General features: G+C 41.5%; 1 protein-coding gene across 1 annotated transcript in view; it reads left to right on the top strand.

The window, feature by feature from the left end:
- Nucleotides 1-9,222, top strand: part of Brinp2 (bone morphogenetic protein/retinoic acid inducible neural-specific 2) — a 45,114-nt gene extending 35,892 nt beyond the window's left edge. Inside the window, exons 4-7 of the mRNA XM_013015613.1 lie at nt 1,318-1,423; nt 4,328-4,564; nt 5,977-6,199; nt 7,806-9,222. Of these exons, the coding sequence (XP_012871067.1) occupies nt 1,318-1,423; nt 4,328-4,564; nt 5,977-6,199; nt 7,806-8,922 (1,683 nt within the window). The 3' untranslated portion in view covers nt 8,923-9,222. The remainder of the gene's footprint in view (nt 1-1,317; nt 1,424-4,327; nt 4,565-5,976; nt 6,200-7,805) is intronic.
- The last annotated feature ends 17,896 nt before the right edge of the window (nt 9,223-27,118 follow it).

The raw sequence follows: 27,118 nt of genomic DNA, 5'->3' as shown, positions 1-27,118 counted from the left end.
TGGCACCCTGCTAGTTAACTTGTTTTTAAAAGCAGATCAGATGCTAGTTCTTTTGCTATTTTTGTTTGTCTTGTTTTCCTTGCTTAGAGATATACTTTGTTCAGTGCTCCTTGGGGCACTTCCTTTTGCCACAACTTGAGTACCTATCAATCATTTGTACTTATACTAACCTGCCTGACTGAAAGACTCAGTGCATAACTTGTTCATCTTTGTGTACCCCTTCCCATGCTGTGAACCTTAGAACACCTTTCTCATGCATTCTCTCACACTGAGTGCCTGTAATACGCTGGATATTATATTTGTGGTCAATAACTTAGAGTATACAGGACCGAGACATGAACCCAATACTCTCAGAAAAGGATGTAACACTACACCTCCCATGTCTGCTGCAAAACAGACATGCCTGAAACTATAGGAGGAGGTCAGAGGTATCAGACAGGCTTCTTTAAAGGACTTCCTGAAGTGCATTCTATGAATGCTTGATGAATTGTATGGAATTGAACAGTGGCTGCTCAATAAATACTCGTTGATTGGTTGATTGATTGTTGGCAAAGACTTCAGAGATCCTGAGAAGAAAGGGCCTCGGGTCCCCATCATTCTTATTACATAATTATTTCTGTGCATTTAAAACTCCCCATTTTTCATCTTATACTTTAAACATCAGGGAAAATGGATGGGCTAACTTTATAATATTTTAAAATGACTATGGTGTTTTGGAATATAAGAGTTTATGTATATTTAATATACTTATTAAAATATGCAGAAAGCCCATGGCTGATTTTCTCTAAGGACATCTCAGTGCTGAGGTGGGACTTAAATGTTTAATTCTAATAATAATACTCATAACTCATATTTCTCTAGTGCTTTCCATCTTCAGGACCCCTAAAGCCCATGAGCACCGCATCAAATAGTACAACTGCGCTCACCTGCAGGCCATTAAGGACTCTAACTGCCCTGCCCCTGTCCTTCCTGGGAAGGGAGGGATAGGATTGACTCCAGCTTTCACTCCTTTTCCAGCCTTCTTTCAGTTTTTCTTCCTATTCACAAATATTCTTTGGCTGTATCTGACAAGCTCCTACCTATGTACAACTGTGACACTGGTCACATATCACAGGTACTGTAGAACCAGAAAACGAAATGACCTTGTATTCCTGAGAGAGGAGCATCAGGGATTTGTGGGGTGGGTAACCAAAGATGCATGCTGTTCTTTAGCAGCTCAAAGACAGAATGTGGAGTCTCCAGGAGGATGACTGGAAGAAAAGGACAAAGGTGCCTTGCTTGTTTTCTAAATCCATATCCTGTTCCTTCTTTGTGTAGGTCACAGAGACCAGGACCGGTCCTCTGGGCTGCAGCAACTATGATAATCTGGACTCAGTCAGCTCTGTCCTGGTGCAGAGTCCAGAGAACAAAGTGCAGCTACTAGGTAAGCAGCTCCAGGGTGCCTTTCACATAGTTCACACCTGGCGGAAAAATCTGGGTCACCAAAGAACAGAAAAGGGCCTACTTGCCCACTTTGTTAAACCCTTCTTAAGAGAAGAACTACCACAAATTCCGAGACCTGTATCTAACAGCTTTCCTTTGTGTTGTATGTGTGTGTGTGTGTGTGTGTACTAGTGTTTGAACACAGGGCTTCATGTTTTCTAACAGAAGAAGAGAAGTAATAATCATATTAGGTAGCTCTAAATAGAAGTTTTATTCATCTTTAGTATCCATGTCTTGATTAATTTTGCTCAGGGTGGCCTAGAACTATCATCCTCCTGATCTCAGCCTGTCACATAGCAGGAATGAGAGGCACACAACAGCATACCTATTATTGGTTGAGATGGGGCTCATACTTTTTGCCTGGCCAGGTCTTGAACCAAGATCCTCTCAATTGCCACCTCCCAAGAAGCTAGGATTAGAGACATAAACTATGAGCACCAGACTATATCATTCTTTTGAAAAACAATACAACAAACATCTGATAGAATATCTTACAGCCAAGACCTGTTGCTCTTATCACTGGACACCAAAGTCCTCTCATGTTTTATTCTTTCTCAAACACTCTGTCATTATCCTATAAGAAACAGCACAGCTATCCTTAGAGAATTTGACCCACTTCAGTAATCATCTATATTACCTCCAAACTCTTCTTCTTTATCTTGAAGACACAATGAGGAATAACTTGCCTTTGCAGAGTGATTATGGGGTAACGATCTCTATTTCAAACAAGGGATCTACTACAGGTACCACTGGCTATTGTAACCATACCTCAAGGGTGGCCCTTGCTTTCTGCTATTAGGCTGTGGGTTTTTGTGGTAATTTCAAAGCCAAGAGGCATTTTAAAGGAATGGGAGCCTTTTTTCTGGAGAAAGAACATACAAAACAGGGAAAGAAAAAAAAAGGCAACCACAGTAGGTCTGAATGGTGGAAGATAAAGGAGGTATACATCTCCTGCTCTGTTTCGTAAGCATCTTTGGGAAAGGCCTACCCAAACTGATTCAGTGGGAAAAGTCCATTTTTCTTCAGGCCTAACTGAATTGGACTCTGCTTAAGATATTATTATCCCAGCATTACAAAATCAATAGCCCTCATTCAGGATCTACGATTACAAATTCCAGGCAATCTGAGCCAGATGTGACCCAGTAATGCTGTAGGAATCAAGAAATGTATAATAAAGAAGAGTAAAAGACTTTTATTTAGAGCTACCTAATACAATTAGCATCTCTCTTCTCTTCTGTCCCTGGATGGGCTTGGTTTGTGTCTGGAAATTACCAATGAGTGAAGTTAGAAATGCCTGGTGGTTCATTTGAAATAGTTTATGCCATTTAATTTTATAGCCCATCACTCATGCAGACATTGCTCGGGGCACTTATTTTATAGCAATGGGAAATGTTCTGGTGGAGGATGAAAGGGGGAAGCAGAAGGAAACTGCTTGGAGAGGGTGAGCGTTGAAAGCAAGCATGTGAGCACAGTGCGGAAGGAGGTCTTGTTCAAGTGCCAAGATGGGCAGAGAGTCAAGAAAGGAAAATTTAAACGCAGTTCAGAAGAAGAGGTAGACCTCCAGCAAGAATTTAAAAAATCCTCTGTGGATGACAATTTTTAGTTATAGTTTGAGGTCTGCTGAGACTAGGATATAGACTGTGGGCTTTGTGATTTCCTGCCAGACAAGGTCAAGAGTGTAGAAATAAAAGAGTTAGCAAACTTTTGAGGAAAGGAGACTGTATGCAGAGGTGCTCCGATCCCTCACCCTCTAAGCCTAAGAACCCACAGCCTTCCTATTAGAGGAGAACTTCCTTCAGGTCTGACCTCAAACATGGCCCACAATGCATTCAAAGTCTGATCTACTCTTCATTCATCCTTTGCTAAGTTTCCAATAGACAGCTACCTTATTTGTGTCTTGAAGCCAACTAGGGGTACATTCTGCTACTGGTACAGATATTCATCACAAATCAGTGAGAAAACCAAAGCTTGGGATAAATTTTGGGTATTATATTCAAGAGCAGAGGAAGGCAATGGAAAGAGAGCCATGAGTCATTCATATCTACCTAGGCCTTACTGGTCTTCGGGGCAATGATCATCATCCTAGTTTTAGATCTCCTTAAGAGTTAAATCTTATTGAGAATGGACAGCTACAATCAGGCATGCAGCATGACTTTCTGAGATAAGGACAGGGTATGCCACAAAGAAAAGCATATTAGCACTGAAACTTGGGTAGGTCATTGTGGTCTTTGGGCTTATGTTTCATTACCTTTAAGAACCTCAGTATGGCCACAAGGGTTACATGCAGTTATATATAGCAAGGACTTGGCAGAGGGCCTGGCTATTATATACACAGAACACCTAACCCTACCTCTGAGCCTCATCATTCATCGGGGATAAGATGGGAGCATCATTCAGTAATGTTCTACTATGACTACTATTTGTCTCAGTTAAGCTAGAAACAGGATGGCTACTGGAGGCAGAGCAGCCCAGCAAGACTTGATTCCTTTCCCTATGAAGGCTGTAAATTCTTCTTTTATCCGAAACATTTTGTTTCTCTCTAGAATTGCTGATGTGTAGCCAATAAGTCTGTTCTTATGATCTGCACACTCTTAATTTGGCTGATGTGAAGAGTTTGGGCTTTGATCTTCCCTGTCTGCATTTTCCAATCATCCTCCATCTGTCACAGTGCAGGGACAGCCCTGTCTCCCAACCAGCCTAGCAGGATCAGGCCCTGGGGTGATCATTCTTGAGTCCCGGACACACAAGTCAGCAGAACCCCAGATAGGCTTTCTCCGGCCTTGGGTGTGGGAAACTGAGTCTCCCCTGGTTTTCCCCAGCGATTCTGATACATCGTTTCGCACAGGCCTGCAGGTGCTGTTGCCTGAGTACCTGCGTGAGCGCTTTGTAGCTGCAGCTCTCAGCTACATCACATGCAGCTCTGAGGGGGAGCTGGTCTGCAAGGAGAATGACTGCTGGTGCAAGTGCAGCCCCACGTTCCCAGAATGCAACTGTCCTGACGCTGACATCCAGGCCATGGAAGACAGTTTACTACAGATCCAGGACTCCTGGGCGACTCACAACCGGCAGTTTGAGGAGTCAGGTAAGCAGTCAACTAGTCCCAGAATTCCTCCCTGGAAGAGAGATGGCTATGAAGTGCAAGGCAAAAACCATAGGAATTTGGCTCTGATCCCATCTCAGCCACTTACCATCCCTATGACCTAGGGAGGCGATATCCCTCTCCCAGACTCTCAAGTGGTTTATTCTTCCTTTATGTAAATGGACATCGTTTCTAACTAACAAGTGTGTTTTAAGGACCTAATGAGGTGAGATAAATATCATTAAGTATAGATCTTCTTGTCTGTCTTCTTTGCTACTGAATCCACAGTGCCTACTAGAACAATGCTTGCACACAAGGTACACAATAAGTAGTTGTTGAATAAATGAAGTGTGTAGAGTGGCTCAAAGTGACACTGGTGAAAGCTAGGTGCCGTTTGTTGCTACTGTCACTCATGTCAACATTGCCTTAAGATGCAGATTCAGAGCAGTTGCTTTCGCATTCTTACCCTGCTGCTGGCCAGCTGCACTTGTCTTGGGGTAACCATGAAGCACCTCAACGCCTCAGTGTCCTCACCTGTGAAAGAGAGAAAGTAAAAATAGGTTGCTGGAACTAGCTAAGGAGAATATAAAAATGTTCTTCAACCCTCATGCTTTGGATTAATGGTGGCAGAATATGTTCTGTTATGTGACTGCAGGCTTTTCAGCATTGTAAGCTACTGCTAACCATGAAAGCAGAGTAGGTCTCCTTTCAGAGGCAGGAGATGTGGTGACTGTGGGTCCCAAGGACAAGAAGAGCAGAGAACAGAGACATGAGTATGAATTCAGAAAAGCTATGCTCAGCAAGCTCCGAGGAAAGCTCAGACTTGGGCCTAGAAACTCCAAAGCATATAGCTTCTGGATCAGCTACGGAATACAAAACAATGTCTAACCAAGAGAACAAAGAGAAGAGTTACATGCTCAGATAGAAAAGTTTGGAGGGAAAAACCAACTTCAGGGGCCTGAAAATAGTTCTAAAATAGCTGAGCTGGATACAGTACCTTTGCTGTGTCTACACTGCGTGTGGTTGCATGCTTTATTTCTTGCATCAGGGTGTCCCAGCATCACTGAAGAGGATTGTCCTGTGATAATGTTGTGGATGACTTATCAGGAGGTATAAAGAGGCAAAGAGGTATATCCAAAAACTATTAGCAAAGGTAGAATCTTTTGCCCTCCACTTGATAGCAAATCTCTTTGAAACTCAGAGACATTCTAGAGTGGGAAAGGATGGAAACAATCCTGAAACCATACATTATATGTTAGTTGTTTCTCAATAAAGCTATTAGTGAAAAAGAAACAAGGAAAGTAGATACACATCCCCCTGGGTGTGGGCAACACCGACCTGTCTCCCAGGACTCCTCAGAACTGCCCTTTGTTCAGCTGCTCGGTTTTTGTTTTTGTTTTTTTTTTTGCCCACAGAAGAGTTCCAGATCCTGCTGAAAAGGCTCCCTGCTGACCGGTTCCTGAACTCCACAGCCATCTCTCAGTTTTGGGCTATGGACACTAACCTGCAGCACCGCTACCAGCAGCTGGGAGCCAGTTTGAAAGTGCTGTTCAAGAAGACCCACCGCATCATCCGCCGGCTCTTCAACCTCTGCAAGCGCTGCCATCGCCAGCCTCGATTCCGGCTGCCCAAGGAGAGGTGAGCATCCCAGGCTCCAGAACCAGGCTCAGCACCACCCTGGCAATGGCTGCTGGGGTGGGGCGGGGCAAGTCCCCTGTCCAAAATGGATGAGAAAGCAGTGATACACACAGCTTTTAACGTCCTGTGATCTTGACTCGCTCCCCTGTGTCATTCTCAATTTTGTTATGTCCAAAGTGAGACAGAGTCCAAACCTCCTTCTTACCAAAACAAAATGATAGCAGATTCATATATTAGTCTAATGATGCTCACATTGTCCCTTATTCATAAGTCTTGTACATCTAAGAGGAAATGCACACATTCAATGATTTTAAATAAGCAACTGCTCTTGAAAGACCCTAGCCCCCTAGGATACTTCCGTCGACAGGAGGGCACCCCAGAAACTTAGACTCCAGACCGGGAGATGCAACAAGCAAGAGGAGATTATTTGACATTTGCGCAACTCTAATTTTTAATCTTGAACTCTGAGCCATAGAAGGCAGGAAAGCTGAGGAGTGTGCACTGTACTCTCAGCACTGTACTCTCGTTGTACTGTCATCCACTCCTTCCTTCCTTCCTTCCTTCCTTCCTTCCTTCCTTCCTTCCTTCCTTCCTTCCTTCCTTCCTTCTTTCAGTAAGATTTTACTAAGTCTATATCCCATGCCCTACTACTTAGCTGTAAGCATATGGTAAAGTAGAAAATTATGAGAACAGCTCCTCAGATTCTCCAGGAGGAAGGTTTCCTTGGACAAGGAAGTCCTGGCCATCTTGGGCAGAAATGATGGGCTGGTACACACAGGGGAGACACTATTCTAGGAGAGAAGAGCTCCTCAAAGACGTAACTCCAAGTGAAGCACAGGTAAGGATGATAAGGAAAGGATAGTGCAATGGGGCTGTTTGACAGGGATTCATTATTTTCCCCAAAGATAATTAGTAAGTGCTTACTACACAAGAGAAACAATTTTGATCTCCGAGAATATGTTAGCCAGTAATACAGCATCCCTGTTCTTGTAGCTTCTCCAAGGAAAGCAGCCCATAAATAAGTAATCAACAAACGCGCTAAGTTTAAATATTGATAATCGTCATGGATTAAATAAAAACCAGGTGGTGCAATCGTGACAAGAGTGGTTCTTTTGAAACAGACATCAGGAAAGCCCTCTCTGAAGAGCTAATGTAAAAGTTGCTATTAAAGTTTTAAGAGGGTTGGCAATAGAATATTCTAAGCCTTGGTGGAAGAGTGACAGAAGCAGAGAGAATGAAAAAGGAATAAGACCTTGAAGTGGGAGTAAAACTGGGAAGAATTTGAAATCTTGGAGTCATCCTCTATATAGAAGGTTGAAAACCTAGATTTAATATAAGATGTAGGTCCTCCAGTTTCTTTTTTTTTTTTAGAGGGAAACAGAATAGTAGTCTGTTGCTTCTAGTACAAGTCTGATGCTAAATGTCAGACTTGGCTTGATCAAGCTTTTCTCAGTCAGACCCAAATAGCTCGGTCAGGTTTCCATCATTCAGTGAACACAAGGCTTTCTCCTTCTGTCAGTACTTTCCCTGCTGTCAGCTGTTAGGGGCAGGTGGAGGTATGCTGCTTCCGTTGACTTTGCTCTGTTTCTAATCTACCCTCCTCAAGGTCCTTGTCCTACTGGTGGAACCGAATCCAGTCTCTCCTGTACTGTGGAGAAAGCACCTTCCCTGGCACCTTCCTGGAGCAGAGCCACAGCTGTACCTGTCCCTATGACCAATCTTCCTGCCAGGGCCCCATCCCATGTGCCTTGGGTGAAGGGCCCGCATGCGCGCACTGTGCTTCAGACAATAGCACGCGCTGTGGAAGCTGCAACCCAGGTTACGTGCTGGCCCAGGGGCTGTGCCGGCCCGAAGTGGCCGAGTCCTTGGAGAACTTTCTTGGACTGGAAACAGACTTGCAGGACCTGGAGTTGAAGTACCTGCTGCAGAAGCGGGACAGCCGCATTGAGGTACACTCGATCTTTATCAGCAATGACATGCGTCTGGGCAGCTGGTTTGACCCTTCCTGGAGGAAGCGCATGCTGCTCACCCTGAAGAGCAACAAGTATAAGCCTGGGCTGGTGCATGTGATGTTGGCCTTGTCCTTGCAGATCTGCCTCACCAAGAACAGCACCCTGGAGCCTGTCATGGCGATCTATGTGAACCCCTTTGGGGGCAGCCACTCTGAGAGTTGGTTCATGCCTGTGAATGAAGGCAGCTTCCCTGACTGGGAAAGGACTAACGTGGATGCTGCTGCCCAGTGCCAAAACTGGACGATAACCCTGGGGAATCGGTGGAAGACATTCTTTGAGACAGTCCATGTTTACCTACGGAGCCGAATCAAGTCCCTGGACGACAGCTCCAATGAGACAATCTACTACGAGCCCCTGGAGATGACGGATCCCTCCAAGAATTTAGGCTACATGAAAATCAATACCTTACAGGTCTTTGGCTACAGCCTTCCCTTTGACCCCGATGCCATCCGGGACTTAATTCTCCAGTTGGACTATCCATATACACAAGGTTCCCAGGACTCTGCGCTTTTACAGCTTATTGAGCTTAGGGACCGAGTGAACCAGCTTTCTCCACCTGGCAAAGTCAGGCTTGACCTTTTCTCCTGCTTACTCCGGCATCGGCTCAAGCTAGCCAACAATGAGGTGGGCAGGATCCAGTCCTCCCTGAGGGCCTTCAATTCCAAACTGCCAAATCCTGTGGAGTACGAGACTGGCAAACTCTGTAGCTAGTGGAGGACCTACCCCAGTGCTTAGGCAGGGAGTGGATCTACACCTCCAGGGTGCGAAGATAATCCAAGCCCTCACCTTAGTGCCAACAGGGTGTTCCCATGAGTCTCTCAGCACCCAGATGATGGGACCTCAAGGCTTGGACTGAAGCAGATCAGAGAGAAAGAAACAGCCACTGCATATGTGCACCTGTGCACACACTCTCTCTCCCATACACACACACACACATATACGCACACAGAGACACACAAACACACACACATACACTCTCACAGGGAGGCTACAACTCAACAGCCTCAGATCTGTAAAGTTGGTGCTTTCTAAAATGAATGCGATTGAAGGAAAATCTAAGCCAGGAAAAGTGAAGGAAAAGAACCAGCCAAGTCATGCAAGCCACAAGAATTCCTTCAACGTGATACTTGTCATCTGAGAAAGCAAGAGGGGTCAGAGATGGGATGGGTGGGAGTTCTTCCCCTCGCTCTCTGGAGTCACTTTTGTATTCTTTTTAATCAGATTTCTTACAATGTTGTTTTGTGACTCCTTACCTTGGATCTTACTTTTTGTATGTTGTTTCCTCTGCACCCTGGAGGCTTGTGCTGACTGCTCCTACAGCCACTTCCTGAGGAAGTGGGAGAAGTGGAAAAACCGAGGAAGCAACCGCAAGGGCAGCAGCAGCCTCCTGGCTCACCCACCCTCCTACCAGCCCCCAGTCCCTCAGCCGCCTCAGTTTGAGGATATGGTTGGTTCCAAGTACCCCTCATGGTACATTCAGACTTCCTGTTCCCACAACACTTGTGCTAAGAAAGCAGTTCCATCCAGCTAGACAGAGAGAGACAATGTATAGGGATATGTTTCTTTAAAAACAAAACAAAAAAAATAACAAAAGTATTTTGTGATGGTTTTCCTTGTCAACTTGCTTCAGACACATGAACATCTGAGTAAAAATTTACCTGGTTTAATATATTTTAAAGGCCTTTTTTGATGGAAAAAATAAGAAAGAAAAGAGAAAGAAATAGTTCCATGGGTTGCCTAGATTGATTTTAAATTGTCATGAGTGTAACACAGGAATTTTCCTGGGTGAAGGATACTGCTGATGAGTATCTGCCTCTGTTGATGACTCAGGTGTGTGTGTGTGTGTGTGTGCATGTGTATGTGTGTGTGTGTGTGTGTGTGTGTGTGTGTGTAGACATGACAGAAAGACAGATTAAAGGGGCTGGGAAGGTGGCTCAGTGGTAGAGCGCTTGCCTTGCATGCATGAGGCACTGGGTTCGATTCCTCAGCACCACATAAGCAAAAAGAAAAAGCCAGAAGTGGCGCTGTAGCTCAACTGGTAGAGCGCTAGCCTTGAGCTGAAATGCTGAGAGGCCCAGAGTTCAGGCCCCACAACCAGACCTCCCCCCCCAAAAAAAGAAAGATTAAATGCAGTAAGGCCAAGCTTGGCCAGAGAGTTATCTCATTATACATATTCCCTTGTAACTTTCCAAAATATGAGGACTAACCCAGGATTTACATCCAGGATATCCTATTATCAGGACAAGAATTTGAAAGTTCCCATTCGCAAAGAAACCTCAGCATTTGTGCGAGAAAATGTCTGTTAAGGGGAATCCTCTCTATCAATGCTTACTATAGACATTAAGAGAAATCTACATACGCCACATCTGATGGTCCAGGAACATCCTTTGAGTAAATTGGGGAAGACACAAGTGTGCCATTTGTTTCTTCCCCTCTGCCTGCCATTTTCCTAGCCTCCTACAGAGAACAGTGTGCCCTTCTCCCCTCAGTGGCCCTTCCAGGGTCCAGCGGTATGAGAATCAATCACTTGATAACACAACGTTTGGAGAGTCTCTTTTTCTGTCTATATTCCACATGTCCCAACACAGTACACAGGTATGACAACCCTCATTTTGTTCAAGAGAAGGCTGCCATAAAAATACTTATTCCACAATTATGTTTCATCTTAGTTTGGTAGAAAATAAAATGGGAGACAAGGAGAAGATGCTATGTCTGTCTACCCTTATGGTTATTGTCACACATAGAATAATTTGATATTGCATTTAAATATTGTACCATCCTCCAACCTACAAGAACCTGAAATCCTTGGTAGATAAGCAGCCTGGGTCATTTCTTCACTACTCCCATAAAGGGTTCTAGGGTAGAAAACCAGTAATGAAATGATCGAGGTGTTGAAAACAGCTACTGGCTGTCTATTTCTAGTTCAAGTCGTGGCTTACTTTGTGGAGTTTATACTAAGCGTCTTACCTGACTGTTGGAGCCAGCAGATGACATCTTCCTCAATGGGGATATTGAGATGTACCCAAGGAAGGTACTTTTGCTGGGAAGGGGGTTGCAAATGGTAGGGAGGCTTTTTGACACATTCAGTGGTAGGCTTTGAGAGGTATAAAACAGACTAGAGTCTGATTTTAGCACTCCAAATGATTATGTCTACATGCTGTAGGTGTGGGTGGACAGAAACTTTCCATCGTGCATTACGAGCACACTTTTTCATGTGGCAAATTGTCAACTGCCAAGCACAGCGGTATTCAGAATGGGAAGACAGAAAGTGAGAAGATATTATGCGCAGAGCTAGCAGTGTGGAGTCATGGCGGTGTGAATGTGATTCACACAGTGGGAGCGGACTCTGTACATGGGAGCTCAGGTCTCACCTGGGCCCAGTTCCACAGTAATGCTGAGGGATAGGAAACCTATTCTAGCTTTGAATCAGAGACCACACTCCAGTGAAGAAATACACCTACAGAATTACTAAGAATGTTCTGAGATGAGAGCTGTATCATGGGAGACCTGTGGGAAGAAACAGTATAATGGATTGTGGTTTGTATCCATCACAACACAGAGATTTCTACTCTGTGCTTGCTTAAAGGTTTAAGCTATGGAGCTGAGTATAACAATTCCATCTGAAAGTACTACTAAACATTGGTAAATATTAGGAGTGCAGTTTTGACTCAAGTGCAAGTAAGATTGATAAAAAATCTAAGCACTCATTAGTAATTACAGCAATAGAAACTTTAATATTTTGCTAACACACATCTGTGATGGATGTCTGATTCATTTGTTCTGAAACAGTGATAGGGTGCTTGATGTAGAAGAGCTTGGGTCAAAGCAACAAACCAAAGACTTCGCTTTAGAAGACAGATGAGGAGAAAAGGAGGTGTAATGGGTGAGCAGGGTCCCTTAAGAGGAATGGTTTAAAGGCTTAGGGCCATTACTTCAACTCAGAGTTTCTCATAAAACTAGACTGAGAGAACTGCTATGATAAGGAAAGGCTGCCCCGGTTGAAATTTTTACCTGTAAAACATACAATAATCAAACAATGTGAGGCACTAATTCTCAGACATGGTTGCAAATAAAGAATTGCCATTAATTAGTACTGGCTTGTCAGTGTTGGTGAATTCATTGTGGAATTAAAAGCTAGATCCCAATTCAGTAACTACCATGCACTACATTAAAAAAAAGTCAGGAATTAAAGCCTTAATTGTAACCCCAAAGAACTAATACATAAAATGCTAAGCTACCCTAAGCATTAGACTAATACCTGTAATACTAAATAATATACTTAACACCTGCTATGAATATTATAATGCTATGTTCTGTAGACATCTTGAGCCAAAAATATAAATGAAGATCTCTTTCAACACTGGATATCACAAATAGTTTAGATCCAATTATTGGCCTCTTTTAAAACATACAGTGATCGTAATAGGCAAAGCTACCTTGAGAATGGACAGAATATACTTCAGACAGGATGTCTTACCCTGAATATCAACTTGGGTCTATACTTTTATAAGGCCATTCTCCTGCATTTCAGAAGCTTTTTTTCTCACATTCTCCATGAAAATGAAAATACCCTTTGGAAAAAGTAAACCTTATGAATTAACCCAATGGCAAAACTAGAGGTATTTTTGAAGTTGAAAGAGTTTTAGAAGCATTCAGTCCAATCTACTCATTTCCAACATGAAAAACAGGACTTTTAAAAACTTGAGAGATTAAAGAGCTTGACTCAAGTTTTATCTACAAACAGAACTTGGAACGACATTGTCTTCTGGGTTCTTCTCTACTTCTCTTTGACAGTAAATGTCACCAGGGTCCTGAGAAATGAGAGAAACCCAGTTCAGGACTTGAATGGAGAAGAAGCCAGAAAAAGACTAACAAAGGGTGGGGATATCTGATTAGCATACCCAATTGGTTGTTTCGAACAAAAATAATCAACTACCATAATAGGGAAAGGAAAAAGGACTGAAGCGTCTCTCCTGAGAAGCTTTAAGTGTAAAGTAGATATGTTCCCATCTAGGCTTAGTGCAATCAACTTGCTGGGTTCCCAACGGCCCTATCAGCTCACTTTTTTTTCTTTAATTGTAACACTCTGCCTCTAATTTCTTAATAGCTTCCTATAAAACCCTAACCAGAGAGCTTGAATATCACTTAAACTTGATAGTTTCTATAACACATCTTCCTTGTGAAGGCCAGGAGTGTCTAGGTATCACCAGATACCATTCTTCTCATGGTTTTATGTACATTGTGGTCTACATCTGGAAGGGTGGCTAAGCATACAAATGAAATGACACGCTGATTTACATCAAGAGTTCCAGCTCCTTCCCACAACTTAGTGCAGAAAATCATCATGGAGGGACTCACCTCACCCAAGACACAGCACTGTGCTCCTGGGCTAGCCTCTGTCTCTCTACAACAGACATTGGGTATGCTAAGGAGGAAATACAGGCTTGGAATCTGTAGGTAGTTGGATGGCACTAAGCACACATTTCTTCTGGCTTCTCAGTCTGCTCCTCTCAACAGCCAGCTCTGTGACCATGAGTGAGTCTTTCTAATTCACTTGGCCCTTATTTGCTCTCCTGTGGAAGAGGAAGTTGGAGTCCTACTCAGGTACTGAGTGAGGGTCCTTCTACAGTTATCCTTCATGGTATGGAAGAGAACACTGTGTGGCTCAAAGGTCAGATCTTGCTTTGTATGCTTGATTCATACTTATCATTTATATGACCTTTGTTCTTCATTTGTCTTCTTATCTGCAGCCCAACTGCTTCATTTTTACCACCTTACAATTTCTATTTCCTTGCTTGTGTGAACCTGTGCATGTTTTGGATCCATATTCCCTAACTTCTGGGATACATGTACCCTTTTGATTCACTAAATCTGAGTCTCATTCCTTCTTCTCTCCCTCCCTCCTTTCCTTCCCCCCTCTTGCCTTTCCTTCCTTTAAATAGAAAATACTATATGCTAGACTGAATGCAAGATATTCAAAACTCTAAGAAACATGTGTTAGGTGTGTTATACAAGGTGATATGTGTAGGGAACAGAGGAGGACGCTTCAACAAATAGCATTCTTCAGTAGAGGTACATAGTACGGGGTACAGAAAGATCACAAATCATTCCCTTAAAGAGACCATGGTAGGATTTGCTATGAACTGTTTAATATTGTAGCAGTCCCCCAAACCCCTGGATGTACCCAATCTTATTTCAGAGCTAATAGCAGAGACCCAAAGCAGGCCGATGTCCCCATAAAACGCCCATCATTCTGTCCAGAACACAAGATCAGTTCCTTGTTTTTCGCCTAAGATCTCTCAAGGGATTTGCGCAGATGGTACTTTTGGTAGGTGAGACATCTCCACCCCTGAAGGAACAGTGGTGTTTAACAAGTGCTTCCTCAACTTTAATTGACCTGCAGATTCTGGTTCACAAGGTCAAGGCAGAGTGACATGCTCTCCAGCGATGCTAATTCTGCTAGACCAGGGGCCACATTTGACTTGGCAGAAAAGGCTTTTAGAAATTATGTCTCTTATTTTTCTATTCCATTGGGACTCGAAACAGGAGTCTACCAGGAGATACATGGGCTAAGAAACCGGAGTCAATTGCATCTAGCGCTAAAATAGGGACCTTGCTGATAAAATAAAAATGTTTGATGCTTTACTGGCTTTTAATTCTTGTAGCATTTAGAAGCAAGATGAATGGCCTTTACACACACACACACACACACACACACACACACACACACTATCACACCTCAGGAAGTGAGAAAATAGACAAGAGAAAGAAAGGAAACACAACTAAATAAAAATTCTGAGGTCTCCAAACTGACACACTTATGAATGTGTTTACAGACAGGCAGTCCCTTGGACTAGTTGAATCATGCTGGCTGAGTAAAGGTCTTTTCTCCCAAGTCTATCAGAGTAAATCTGCTCAGAAGAGAGACAGGGAATACCTGTCACGCTATGGAAACATATATCAGATGAGATTATTAAAATCCATACTAGCAATGTACAAACACCCAGAGGCCCCGGACCTTAGACTGTACTTCATGAGTACTCTAGCCACCTCATCAAAGAAAAGAAATGAATTATATTTTTTTGTTTCCAGTTCTGTCCTTCTCACCTCCAACCTGTGTGATTACCACCCATGCATCATTAATAGAAACAATCCACCAAGATTTATGGAGGGCCATTCTTCCAAGGATCTCAAAACTTGGAAGAATCAATCGGTCAAAATTATTTATTGAGCATTTTCAACTAGGAGCTGCAGGAAATAATGCCAGCATGGATGGAATGCATACATTTCCCTTATTCAAGAAGCCTGTAGATAACTTAGGAAATAAAACTTAGGAGAAGCTCTGCAGTTCCATGTAAACAGAAGCTGGACTCGCTATGGCTTCTGGAGTCGAGCGGCTATGACTCAGGCTGCCAATTATTGCACGTACAGAGCTGTGCATTCCATTTAAACTTTAATCTTGGTATGCACGTTTTTTGGTCAATCCTGGGGTTTGAATTCAGGGCCTGGGTGCTGTTCCTGAGTTTTGTGGCTCAAGGGTAGCACTCTATCACTCCAGGCACAGATCCACTTTGGTCTTTTTCATGGTTCATTGGAGAGAAGAGTCTCACAGACTTTCCTGCATAGCCTGGCTCTGAACTGTGATCTTCAGATCTCAGCCTCCTGAGTAGCTAGGATTATAAGTATTAGCCGCAGACACCCAGCTGTTTTGCACACCTTTTAAAGAAGGACCATAATGGCATATATTTCATAGGATGTTTTTGATGGCCAGTTAAGAGCAAGCATATACAATCTCAACGAGTATGGGTTGTTATTATTGTGTTAGTGTGTATGTTTGGGTAAAATATATGACAAGGCAAGGCAAAAAAGAAAGGGAAGGGTGAAGAAGGGTGAAGTGGGTAAAGAGGAAGGGAGAAAGGGAAGAGGGAAAAGAGGAGAGAGAAGAGAAGAGAGAGAAGAGAAGAGAAGGGAAGAGAAGAGAAGAGAAGAGGAAGAGATATTTTACTTACCTGAGAAAGCAAACATCTTTCTGGAAATAAATTTATCATCTGGGCCCTTTCATAGGGTCATTGAATATTATAATGGTAAATAGGTCTCTCTTACAGTTTTTCAGAGGACACAGAAAAGCCATTCAAATGGATATTTCTTACATAGACCCTCTATAAAAGCAGAGAATATAATATCACACCATAGGTCATCTCCGCAATGTCTATGCCCAGCTGGTCATGTGGTCCAGGAACATTGCTCTGATGATATAACTTATTATAGTGATAGAGAGTTTGAAGTGTCTAAGAGAATGGCTAGTTAACATGGCCATTAGACTGTCTCCTTCAAATAGTGCACCTTAAGTACACTTTAAGCAAGTACCAAATTGCAGTCAATTCCTGGTTGAATTATTTGATGGGAAACCTGGGTGTAGTATTGCCATAAGGTTTTAGATACAGACATGAGGAAGGCAGAATCTATATACCAGTTACATTGGACATATAAGGTATGGATAGGAAGAAAGGTAGAGAAAAGATTCTAGGCAGTGGTAATAGTATATGTCTCTGAACATATTCACAGACATGCTGACAAATCACTAGCCTCCAGATACAGTGCCCCTCATTTTTTCCAAAGAAAATGGCTTCATTATTGATATGTAAAGTATATATCCTAAAGTTCACACTTTAAGGTGCACAATTCAGTCATTTTCATTCAGAAAGCGACGTGCATAGATGATCACTATCTAATCCTAGAACATTTGCAGTACCCCCAAAAGAAATCTTGTACCCGTTAGTCATATTTTTACCACTCTGACAATATACCTGGACCATGCAAATTAAGAGAGGAAAGACTAAACTAAGCTCTCTGTCTCAGTCCATCATGGCAGGCAGGACATAATAGAGTAAAACAGCTCATCTCCTGGTGGTCAGGAGGAAGAAGAGAATACTGTACTAGCTGTATTCTTCCTTCTTTCCCTTATTCCATCCAGGTCCCTGGTGTAATAGGTCCACATTCAGGCCAACTCTTCCTATTTTATTAATCCTCTCTGGAAATGCCATCATAGACAGACATACCCACAGGTGTGCTTTACTAATCTTTTAGGAACTTCTCAATCCAATGAAGTGATAATCAAGATTACATCATACATGAGCAAGCATTTGACATTCCTGCTGAATCTTTAACTCTAGGCAACTTTGAATCTATTTTCTGTCTGTATTGCTCCAAATATTTCAGAAATACAGAGTCACACAAAATGTGGCCTTTTTTTTTTCTGGTGGTTTCTTTTACTGAGCATAATGGCTTCCAAGTTCACTGTGTTGTAGCATACATCAGAATGTTATTCCCTTTTAGTAGTTGAATAATATTCCAGCAAATAGCTATATCATTGTTTCTTTATTAATTGGTCTGATATGGATATCTGGGCTGTTTTTACTCGAGGCCATTAATGAATGATACTGCCATGAAGATCGTATATGTGTTTAGTCTTGAGTGTACACTTAAAATGAAATTACTGGGTACTATGGTAACTCTATATTTAACATTTTGAGGACCTGTCAGTCTGTTTTCCAATGCAGCTGCTCCATTTTACATTCTCACCAGCACATCCGGTCCAACACATGTTATTATCTGTCTTTTGATTATAGCCATCCCAGTGCATGTAGAGTGGTATCTCATTTTGTATTTTATTTGCATTTCCCTCACAAGGAACAATACAGGGTGTGTTTTCATATGCTTCTTGGCTATTTGTATTTCTTCTTTGAAGAAATGTCTATTCAAATATTTTCATTGTTAAGATGAAAATAAATGTTTTTATGATTGAATTGTAAGCTTTTCTTTATATGTTCTGCATACAAGGCCCTTATTGAATATATAATTTATAAATGTTTTCTCTCATTAAATGAGATTTTTCATTTTATTTCTCTTTCCTTTTCTCTTTCCTTATCCTTTCTATAATCTTCTTTCTTTCCTTTTTCCTTTTCTTTCTTCTCTTCCCTCTCCCCTTCCTTCTTTTCTTTCTTTTTCCATTCTCCTTTTCTTCCTTCTCTTCCCCCTTCCTTTCTTTCTTTCCTCTTTTCATGCCTTGGTAGTAATGGTGTTTGAATTTAGGATTTTGCTCTTTCAAAAGGTAGGCATTCTAACACTTTAGCCATATTTCCCAACCCTTCTGATTTCATCATTTTTTGAATAGCATCTCTCTTTTTGCCCAGGCAAATTTGGACTATATTTCTCCTATTTTTGTTTCCTATACAGCTGGAATGACATATGCATGCTACTCTATCAAGGTTTTTATTGGTTGCAATGGGGTCTTTTTGTTTGGTCTAGCTTTGAATTGTGATCTGCTCAATGTCAGCCTCAGAGTAGCTAGGATTACAAGCTTGAGCCACCACACCCAGCTTTGTTTTATTCATTTTGATGGAATGCAACCTATATACTAGTTATTTCATTACTTATACTTTTGGTGTCATATTTAAAAGTTATCACAAAATCCAAGGTCACCAATATTTCTGTTCTTTTTTCTAAGTGATTAATAGTTTTAGTTCTCAGTTGTAATCCTCTGATGCATTTCAGGCTAATTTTGTGTAATTAGCTCAATAATTTAAGCTTCAATATTTTGCATGTGAATATCCAGCTCTGTGAAATAGAATTGTTTTGGTACAAGTATCAAAAGTGATAAACCATAGCAATAGGCTTGATTCCCAGCCCTAAATCCAGTTTAGCTATCTATATTCATATGATAGAGCTATATTTTTATTTGTATGCCAGTATCATACTATTGAAGCTTTATAGTGATTTGATTTAAGGTCAAGATATTTTGGCTCTTCTGGATCTCTCACAACTGAACGTTAGGTTCAGTTCATAAATACCTTCCAAAAAACCAGGTTGGATTTGCTATCAATCGTTTTTAACTTCAGATCAATTTGTGGACTATTGTGATCTTAAACTTATTAGACAGAGGAATGGATTTCCATAAATTTAAGTCTTCGATTGTTTTCTCAATTATATTATGTAGTTTTAATGAACAAGTTTTGCACTTCTTTTGTTCAATTTATTCTTAAATATTTTATTATATTGATGCTGTTGTGGATGAAATTGTGTCTCTGATTTCACTTTTGGATTGGTCTGTGCATATACAACTACAATCATCTTTTGTATGTGGATCTGAAACTGTGCTGAACATGTTATTCTTGTTCATTAGGGTGTGTGTGTGTGTGTGTGTGTGTGTGTGGATCATATCATCTAACAAACCATCCCCTTCATCTATAAGGCCTTTTTCTCAGCAATAGTAGTCTGGTTCTTCTTGCCAGAATAAATATAGAAAGACTTGTTTCTTGTGCTCTTACAAGAAGCCCTGGAGAAAATTATTTTATTACAGAGTTAGATTGGATTATAGAAGAATATGTTGTTCCTCCAACTGTCTGTAGGCCTACACAAAAATTATCCAAAAATGGAGTATGGTGCAAAGAGTGAGAATAATCAACAAGAGAGAGTATTTATTTAATTTTTCCCACCTCAAACATTATTAGCTGTCTAAGCGTACGGTAGCATGGACTGAGTCATCTTAATTGATGAAAACCATGCATGCATTCTTCACTTGCTCACTTGGCTATCTAGTTCCCGCACCCCTTCATTACATGGCCAGTGAAAGAGACTGGCTTTCACCAGCTGACCACATCATTGAGTCTAATTGTTTAGTGTTTCATCCCCCTTTCATACTAAATACTCTCTGGTAGTCATCAACAGAGAATTCAAACATCATTACATGTCCTGTCCACTTCTACAGCTCCTGATACAGGCTTCTTTCCCAGACCTCCTTATTATCTGATTGATGCTGAAGATTTTCAGTCCTCTGGATTCAATAATAATGCACAAATAATGAGACCAGGATTTTGAAGACAAGGAAATAAAGGTTTATTCATTTTTCCAAGGCAAAAATGAAGATGACATTGAGCTAGCTCAAAATCTACAAGTTCCAAAGTGGAGAAAATGGGTTTTGAACATGTCTTAAACTTTTTTTTTAACATGCCTAACTGAAATCAGGCTGGCTGGTGGAGTGAGTTAGTTATTAGGTTGTGAGCATATTTAGGTGTCTGGTCCTATTACACGATCTTTTCATCTTTCTCTTTATGGGTCCGTAAGCACCCAAACCAGTCATTAGCCACTGCTTGTGTGTTCATGTATATTTTTTATCTCAGGTCACTGCTCTTCCTGCACAAAGTTGATGACCAATTGCCACCCACATAAGACCATTGACCATTAAGAGGATTTTCCCCGATGACCATCCATCAGAAGTAACCTATAAACAAAGCTTGACCTTTTTATTTCTGTGTTAGCAAGCTAGAAAGGTCCTTCCATTAAGCCACAGATGTGACTGTGGGAGAAATGATCCTCTACATCAGTGATAGATGACATGGAATTTCAAGTTAGCTATTTATTTAACTTGTGCTTTCTATGCCTCGCTGTGTCTGCTCTCTTATAGTAAATTGCCACCAAGCCAGGTATGATGATACATACCTATCATCCCAGCACTGAGGAACCTAAGGCTGGAGGATAGCATGTTTGAGGTCATCCGGGTCTGCATAGTGAGTACAAGGCCTTTCTGGGTGACATAACAAGGCCTTTTCTCAATAAACAAAAGTTGATTTGCATAAAGATGGTCCCACCTCAGGATTGGGTAACTTTTGCCTAATTTATTATATAACAAGTAGCTCGAGTGATAAGGTCTCTTGGTGTCTGATAGTCAGAAGCTCTGTGTTTACCTAGGTCAAGTAGTATTGTAGGAAAGACTCTCTGTTGAAGTGTAAGTCACTGACGTTGATGACTGGGCTTGGCCCAGAAGCCCAACATCTATATTATGATTCTTTTTCTATTGGGTTTTCATAGACTCTGCATAGTGTGTGTGTGTGTGTGAGACAGAGAGAGAGACAGAGAGAGAGACAGAGACAGAGAGACAGAAAGACAGAGAGAGAGAGAGACAGAGAGAAACAGAGAGAGACAGAGAGAGTGTGTACTGGGGCTTGAATTCAGAGCTTCTTTCCCTTGCTTTTTTGTTCCAGGCAGGTGCCTTCAGTGCTGGCTTTTTGCTGGCTAATTAAAGATAAGAGTTTCTTGGATTTGTTTCCCTGGGCTGGCTTGGAACTGAGATGCTTAGCTCTCAGCCTCTTGTGTAGGTAGGATTATAAGAGTCAGTTCCTAGTGCCCTGCTGCATAGTCTTTGTTTGTCCTAATGCCTTTGACCTCTAGAATCTCCTGGGTTACACAGTTAAAGCATCAAGCCCACTTTAACCGTAGCCTGATCCTCCTATCAACCTCTTCCCTACTTTGGTCTTTAGTCAAAGCTTCCAGCCTTTCGTGTTATGCAAATAAGGAGTAGAATTCCCTAGTGCAGAATGTGCTGCTTCCAGAACCTGGAGAGATTATTATTTTTGCGCTACTCTGTTACCCATGAGAAGTAGAAGATGCACTCCTTTGTCGCTTAAATTGAAGGGAGGTCCTGGAATGCTCCAAAATATTGGAACCTAAGAGGTTCATTAACATGCTGGGACTCTGCAGCATTAACCTCCGCCTTCTGGAATACATGCATTTTGCCAAGACTTTCAATATCCTTGCCATTTACTGCGAACATTGTCTGATTAGCAGGATACTGTAAATACAGTGAACCACGGTGATGTTCAATGGATGCCAGACACTCCATCTTCCTTCTAGCAATGTTGTGACAGAGGATCAGAGTGTTAACATAACCAATGTCAGTGCCATAATTGAACAGTCTTGTCCATCTCACATGAATGTGAACTGTTTTCTGTTCTTCCTTTCTGATGAGGATGGAAAACAATTTATTGGCCGGATCAATGGTCATTTGGTATGTGCCAGAGTCTATACCTAATCAGTTTTAGTGAAATCACATCTGGCATAGCAGCCACCATTAGGGCCTCTACTTGATTAAGTTTTCAGTAGTAATTCATTCCGTCATGAGTCATTTTATTTTTGTAGGCTCGTTCTGGTGGGCTGATGGGGATGTGATATGGGCCATCACTCTTGCATTCTTTACATCTTTGATATTAACATTAATCTGCCATTTCCCAAATGTTGCACTACTCTTTTTTATGATCTTAGTTTGGGTAGGAGCACAGACTAGAAGCTTTAACTTGGGTTTCCCTATTACTAGCTTACTTACTTTATAGAAAAAGAAACCAAGTGAAAGTTTTGACCAAATTCCAACACTTGTTCCAATTAACCAGTAAATGACAACCAGGTCAAGGGGGGGCTCAGTGGACACACTATGATCCAGACCTAAGATTCTAAGATTCTGTTTATTTCTGTGCTCCACACAGTCCTACACCCAGAGGAGGGCTATTGAGTACCCATGTCACCTTTGATGGAATGTCCGGCAATCATTGAGTGTTCCTTATGCCAAATGTAATCACTTGAGTAGAGGGCTGTTGTCCCTTGGGAGAGGAATGGAGAAATCTCAGCAGAATACCATCGCTCTGGAGTTGCAAGATTCCTTTTTATTTGGATCCAATGTCTCTTTGTTGGGAAACTTGACAAAGGGACATAAATTTTCATTTGAGAGGCTTTCTTCAGACTTCTCATTTATCCTTGACATCATTTGCTTGTGTAAAATAAACATTATCTCCTTTCACTTCTCATCTAATGTGCCACTGGGAATACCAAACTCTACTAATACTTCTTCTTTGGCTCTTTGAATGTTAGTATCTATACATCCAGCCCAATCTCTGTGAGTTTTGCCACACATTGTGATACCTATGGCTGTTTCACAAGAATATTTTCCACTTTCTTGATGGTTTGGGAAAACTAGTAAGGTTCATTGCTATTAGGAAATCTAGTTTGATGTTGGCCTCTCCTAAACAGAATAGATATTATTGACCCTATCCAGCTCTTACCATTCATTGCATTCCTTACTATTTTGACCCTGCCATGGACCATGTTCAGTTGAAGAGTTCTAGCTGTTAGAGTATATGCATTCCAGAGTGTCAACTTCTTTGAACAGTTTGATTTCTTTCTTCACCAGCCTCCATGACACTATAAGGCTTCTCATTGTAGGGCTTTGCTTTTTGAAGCTTCTTCCCTAGCTAGAGAAAGTCTGTAGCACCTTACAACTTCTATCATAATGACTGCTAACATTTGGATACGGTTGGGGTATAAGCCCGTAGAGGTTCCTATGTCCAAGACTTAGTCCTAAACTGATGGAACTATTGAGAGGTATTTGTATCATCAAGATGCCAAAATCATGTGTTTTTTTTCTTTCCTTTTACAATGGAAATGTTTACCCTATACTATTGTATCTTGGGGTTAGATAACTTGTTCTTGATTTTTACAGGGATTGCCACTGAGAATTTGCACTATGTTTAAAGAAGACTAAGAAGCAGGGAGCCAGTGGTTCATGTCTGTAATCCTAACTACTCAGGAGGCTGAGGTCTAAGGATCCTGGCTGGCCAGGCTGGCTTTGAAAGGAAAGTCCGTGAAACTCTTATTTCCAATGAACTACCAGAAAACTGGAAGTGACACTGTGGCTCAAAGTGACAGATAGCCTTAAGTGAAATAGTTCAAGGGCAGTGCCCCACAACCTGCAAAACAAATAAACAAACAAACAAAACAGATTTTGAGCTTGAGCTTTTCAATAGACCATTGGAACTATTTGGATGGACTAAGTATATTTTGCATTATGAAATGGAGATGAGCTTTGGGGGGTCAGGAATGAATGATGATGGCTTAAACAAGAAGCACTTCCTCTAAAACCTCATGAGTTGGTCCCTAAATGGTGGCACTATTGAGAGGTGAATGGATCATGAGGCTACTAACTTCAGAAATAGGCTATTAAGAAGTGGTGGATTTTCTGAACCAAAAGTAAGACACTGGGGAAAGTCAGGTCTTTAAGGGGTCCCTGGTCTCTTTTCATCTGTTTTTCTGCTTTCTGGCTACCTTATCATGATCAAACTCCTCTACCTCATGCCCTTGCTACCATAATGTTCAGTTTTGCTTTATATCTAAAATGATGGGACCAAGGGCTATGGAATAAAATCTCTGCAATTATCAGCCAGAACAAACCTTTCCTGCCTTTACAGTTTTTTTTTTCTACTCAGATTTTTGGCACAGTGACAAAACACATGATTGACACAAATGACCATCTCTATTAGTGTCCCAGCACTGCTGCTAGTCTTCCACTGTGCCTTCTGCATTCTTATAGATAATTCTGGTTCCTTATTAAGGCCAAAATTTAGTACTATTCTACTGTCATGGCATCTTAAATGACACACTAAGTTTAGCTGGCAAATGGGGCCTGCTGGTGACAACTTGTACCTTTCTAGTGATAAGAAGACAAGTCTGTGGTCTGCTCTGTTGGCATTCCAGTTGCAGTACCTTCTGCTTACTGAGCAAGTTAATTAAATAGGTCTGAAATGCAAGAGAGAAAAGAATTTAGTTTGACATTACAATAACTTGACCATGACATTGTCCTGATGAATAATCACCTTGGAACTCCAGGACCTTACCTTCTAATTAATATTGCCCCTTTCCAGCAGTCTCCTGCCTCCTGAGTCTCCAGGGTCAAACCAGAGTATAAAAAGTTCATCTTAGTCTGCTCAAAGAGAGAAAGAAAAATAGGAGAATGATTGTGACAAAGATGGATTCAATTTTCAACTAGCATTCTCCCTATTTCTATTTCCACTAATCCATATTTGACAGGCTTCCTAAACATTAGTTGTAACCAAGTACCTAAGCTCTGGACAAAGAAATTGGGCAGAGATGATGTCCCATCCCTCAGTAGGCCCAGAGATGCTCACATGCGTAGTTCTTCTTGCCTCAAACAAGAAAAAGCTGAGAAGTGAAGGTCAGTCAAGGTCATAGCCATGATATGGGAGGGAAAAACATCCTTGGATTTCTGTTTAAAGATGAGCCATTCTTGGGTAAGTGCTCCCTCACATAGTGGCTTTAGGCAAATGATAATTTGCTGTTATGTCTGCAAAGCATTGAGGTTGTTGCAGCACATGACTTGCACTGACTAAAACAGAGATAGCAAATGTATGTGAATCACAGAGAACCCTGGGGACCAGTGCTGTGCTTCTTACCAGCTCTAGGCACTGATTATTCCGTAACATTTTTAGATTCTCAGCACCTACGCAATGACTTTAACCATCAGAAAAAAAAATCATTTTGAAAATAAACAAATATTCTTCTGAAAGTCACCTTGGTGAGAATAAGAGATAAGATAGTATTTCCTCATGATCAGAAAGACCTTAATGCAAGTTAGATTTGTAGCCTCTTCACGGAGTAGAGAATGAACTATTTTCCCTCCTCCTTCACCGCCCCCCAGTTTTTGTCTCCAGCCTGAGCAACTCTATCAGCAGAGCTATATCCTGCATCTTCTTGGAAATTAATTGTGCTTTTTTTTTCTTCTTCAAGGAAAGCAAAGTGGTTGATCTGTGCTCTGGGGTTTGGCCAGCGTGGCTTCCTAACAGAGCAGGAACACAGCAACCTAAAGCAAAGAATGTTGTCTCTGGGGAATCATTCCTGCATTTAGCCATGCCAAACCTGGTACTCCGTGATGTTCACGCTCCTACAATTAAACTGCTCAGTTCTCAATCACCTGGAGCTGCTGCCAACTGCTGGTTGCTGATAGTCAGAATGGCTGCTGCCCAGAGCATCGGCAGTTTTGCCTTTCTGCCGCTCCTGGACTGACTTCCTTCCCTTCTCCCAGCATTCTCATGACTGTCAGATGCTGATTTATCATTACCTGTGTGATATCAAGGGAGAAAACTGTGCAGGTGCAGTGCAGCCACTATGCAGTGACTTCTTTTAGTGCCCTAGGTCTATGTCTGTACAGTGCCATTTCAATGCTTCAATTACCTCACTCTTATGGATGTTAATTCTTATCCCCAAGGAGAGCAAAAAGAGCTAGATAGTGAAAGAATGCCGCTGGGTAGATCGTATTCTGCACACCATCTCCAAGACTCTTCTGTGCATCACCAAAAATGATTTCAGAAACAAAATCTAGGTTAACGCTGCCCACTTGACAGTCTGCCCTCTTCTCTCCATTCTTGTTACCAATACCCGGATCATCTTCCTGTGACAGTTATAAAAATCTGCTCTGATTTTAGCCTCTAGATTCCGTCCTCCACATCTGCACTGGTGGGCATTGTAATTATTAGCCACAAGTGACCAGTGAGCACTTGAAATGTGGCTTGACAGATGAAGATACACTAGAAGAACAACTACAACAATGGTTTTTACATGGTTAGTACAATAAGAAAAAAACATGTAGAATATCCCAATAATGTGTGATGATGACTATATTTGAAAATGTTCTCAATGATTTTATTTTTGGATATGCTATATAAAATAAAATGTATTCTTTTTTTCTTTTATTTTTAATTGTGAAAATACTGTACAGAGGGGTTACAATTACATGGGCAAGGTAATGAGTACGTTTCTTATCAAGCATTGTTGCCTCCTTTGTTTCCCCTTCCCATCCCTTCTTATCTCCCCCTCCCCCAAAGTTGTAAAGTTCATTTTCGACATAACAACTTGTACATCTCATTGTTGCAATGGGTCCACCTGTATCCCTATTTAAACGATTTGTTTTTCCCCTTCCTCTCCACAAATTATACCAACACCAAATACAGTGAGAGCAGGGGTTATACCCTGGGGGAGGGACATACAAAGCAACAAAGAAATCATCTTTGGGGCCCAAAGAAACAGAGGTCCCATGGTTTCCCTTATTTGCAATAACTAGTACATGTCTGAGTCAAGCAGAAAAGGTCAGGTAAGGTGATGTTAGGGAAATGAACCCTAAGATATGTTTTTGTTCTTTCATGTGATTGTTTCTAACACATTTATAAGATTATTTCTTTGTTCCTTTGTATGTCCCTCCCCCACAGCATAACCCCTGCTTTCACTGTATTTG

The sequence above is a fragment of the Dipodomys ordii genome, unplaced genomic scaffold (genome assembly GCF_000151885.1).
Source record: "Dipodomys ordii isolate 6190 unplaced genomic scaffold, Dord_2.0 Scaffold27, whole genome shotgun sequence".
Taxonomy (NCBI): domain Eukaryota; kingdom Metazoa; phylum Chordata; class Mammalia; order Rodentia; family Heteromyidae; genus Dipodomys; species Dipodomys ordii.
Note: the sequence above shows the minus strand (reverse complement) of the source record. Positions and strands in the feature narration are given on the sequence as shown.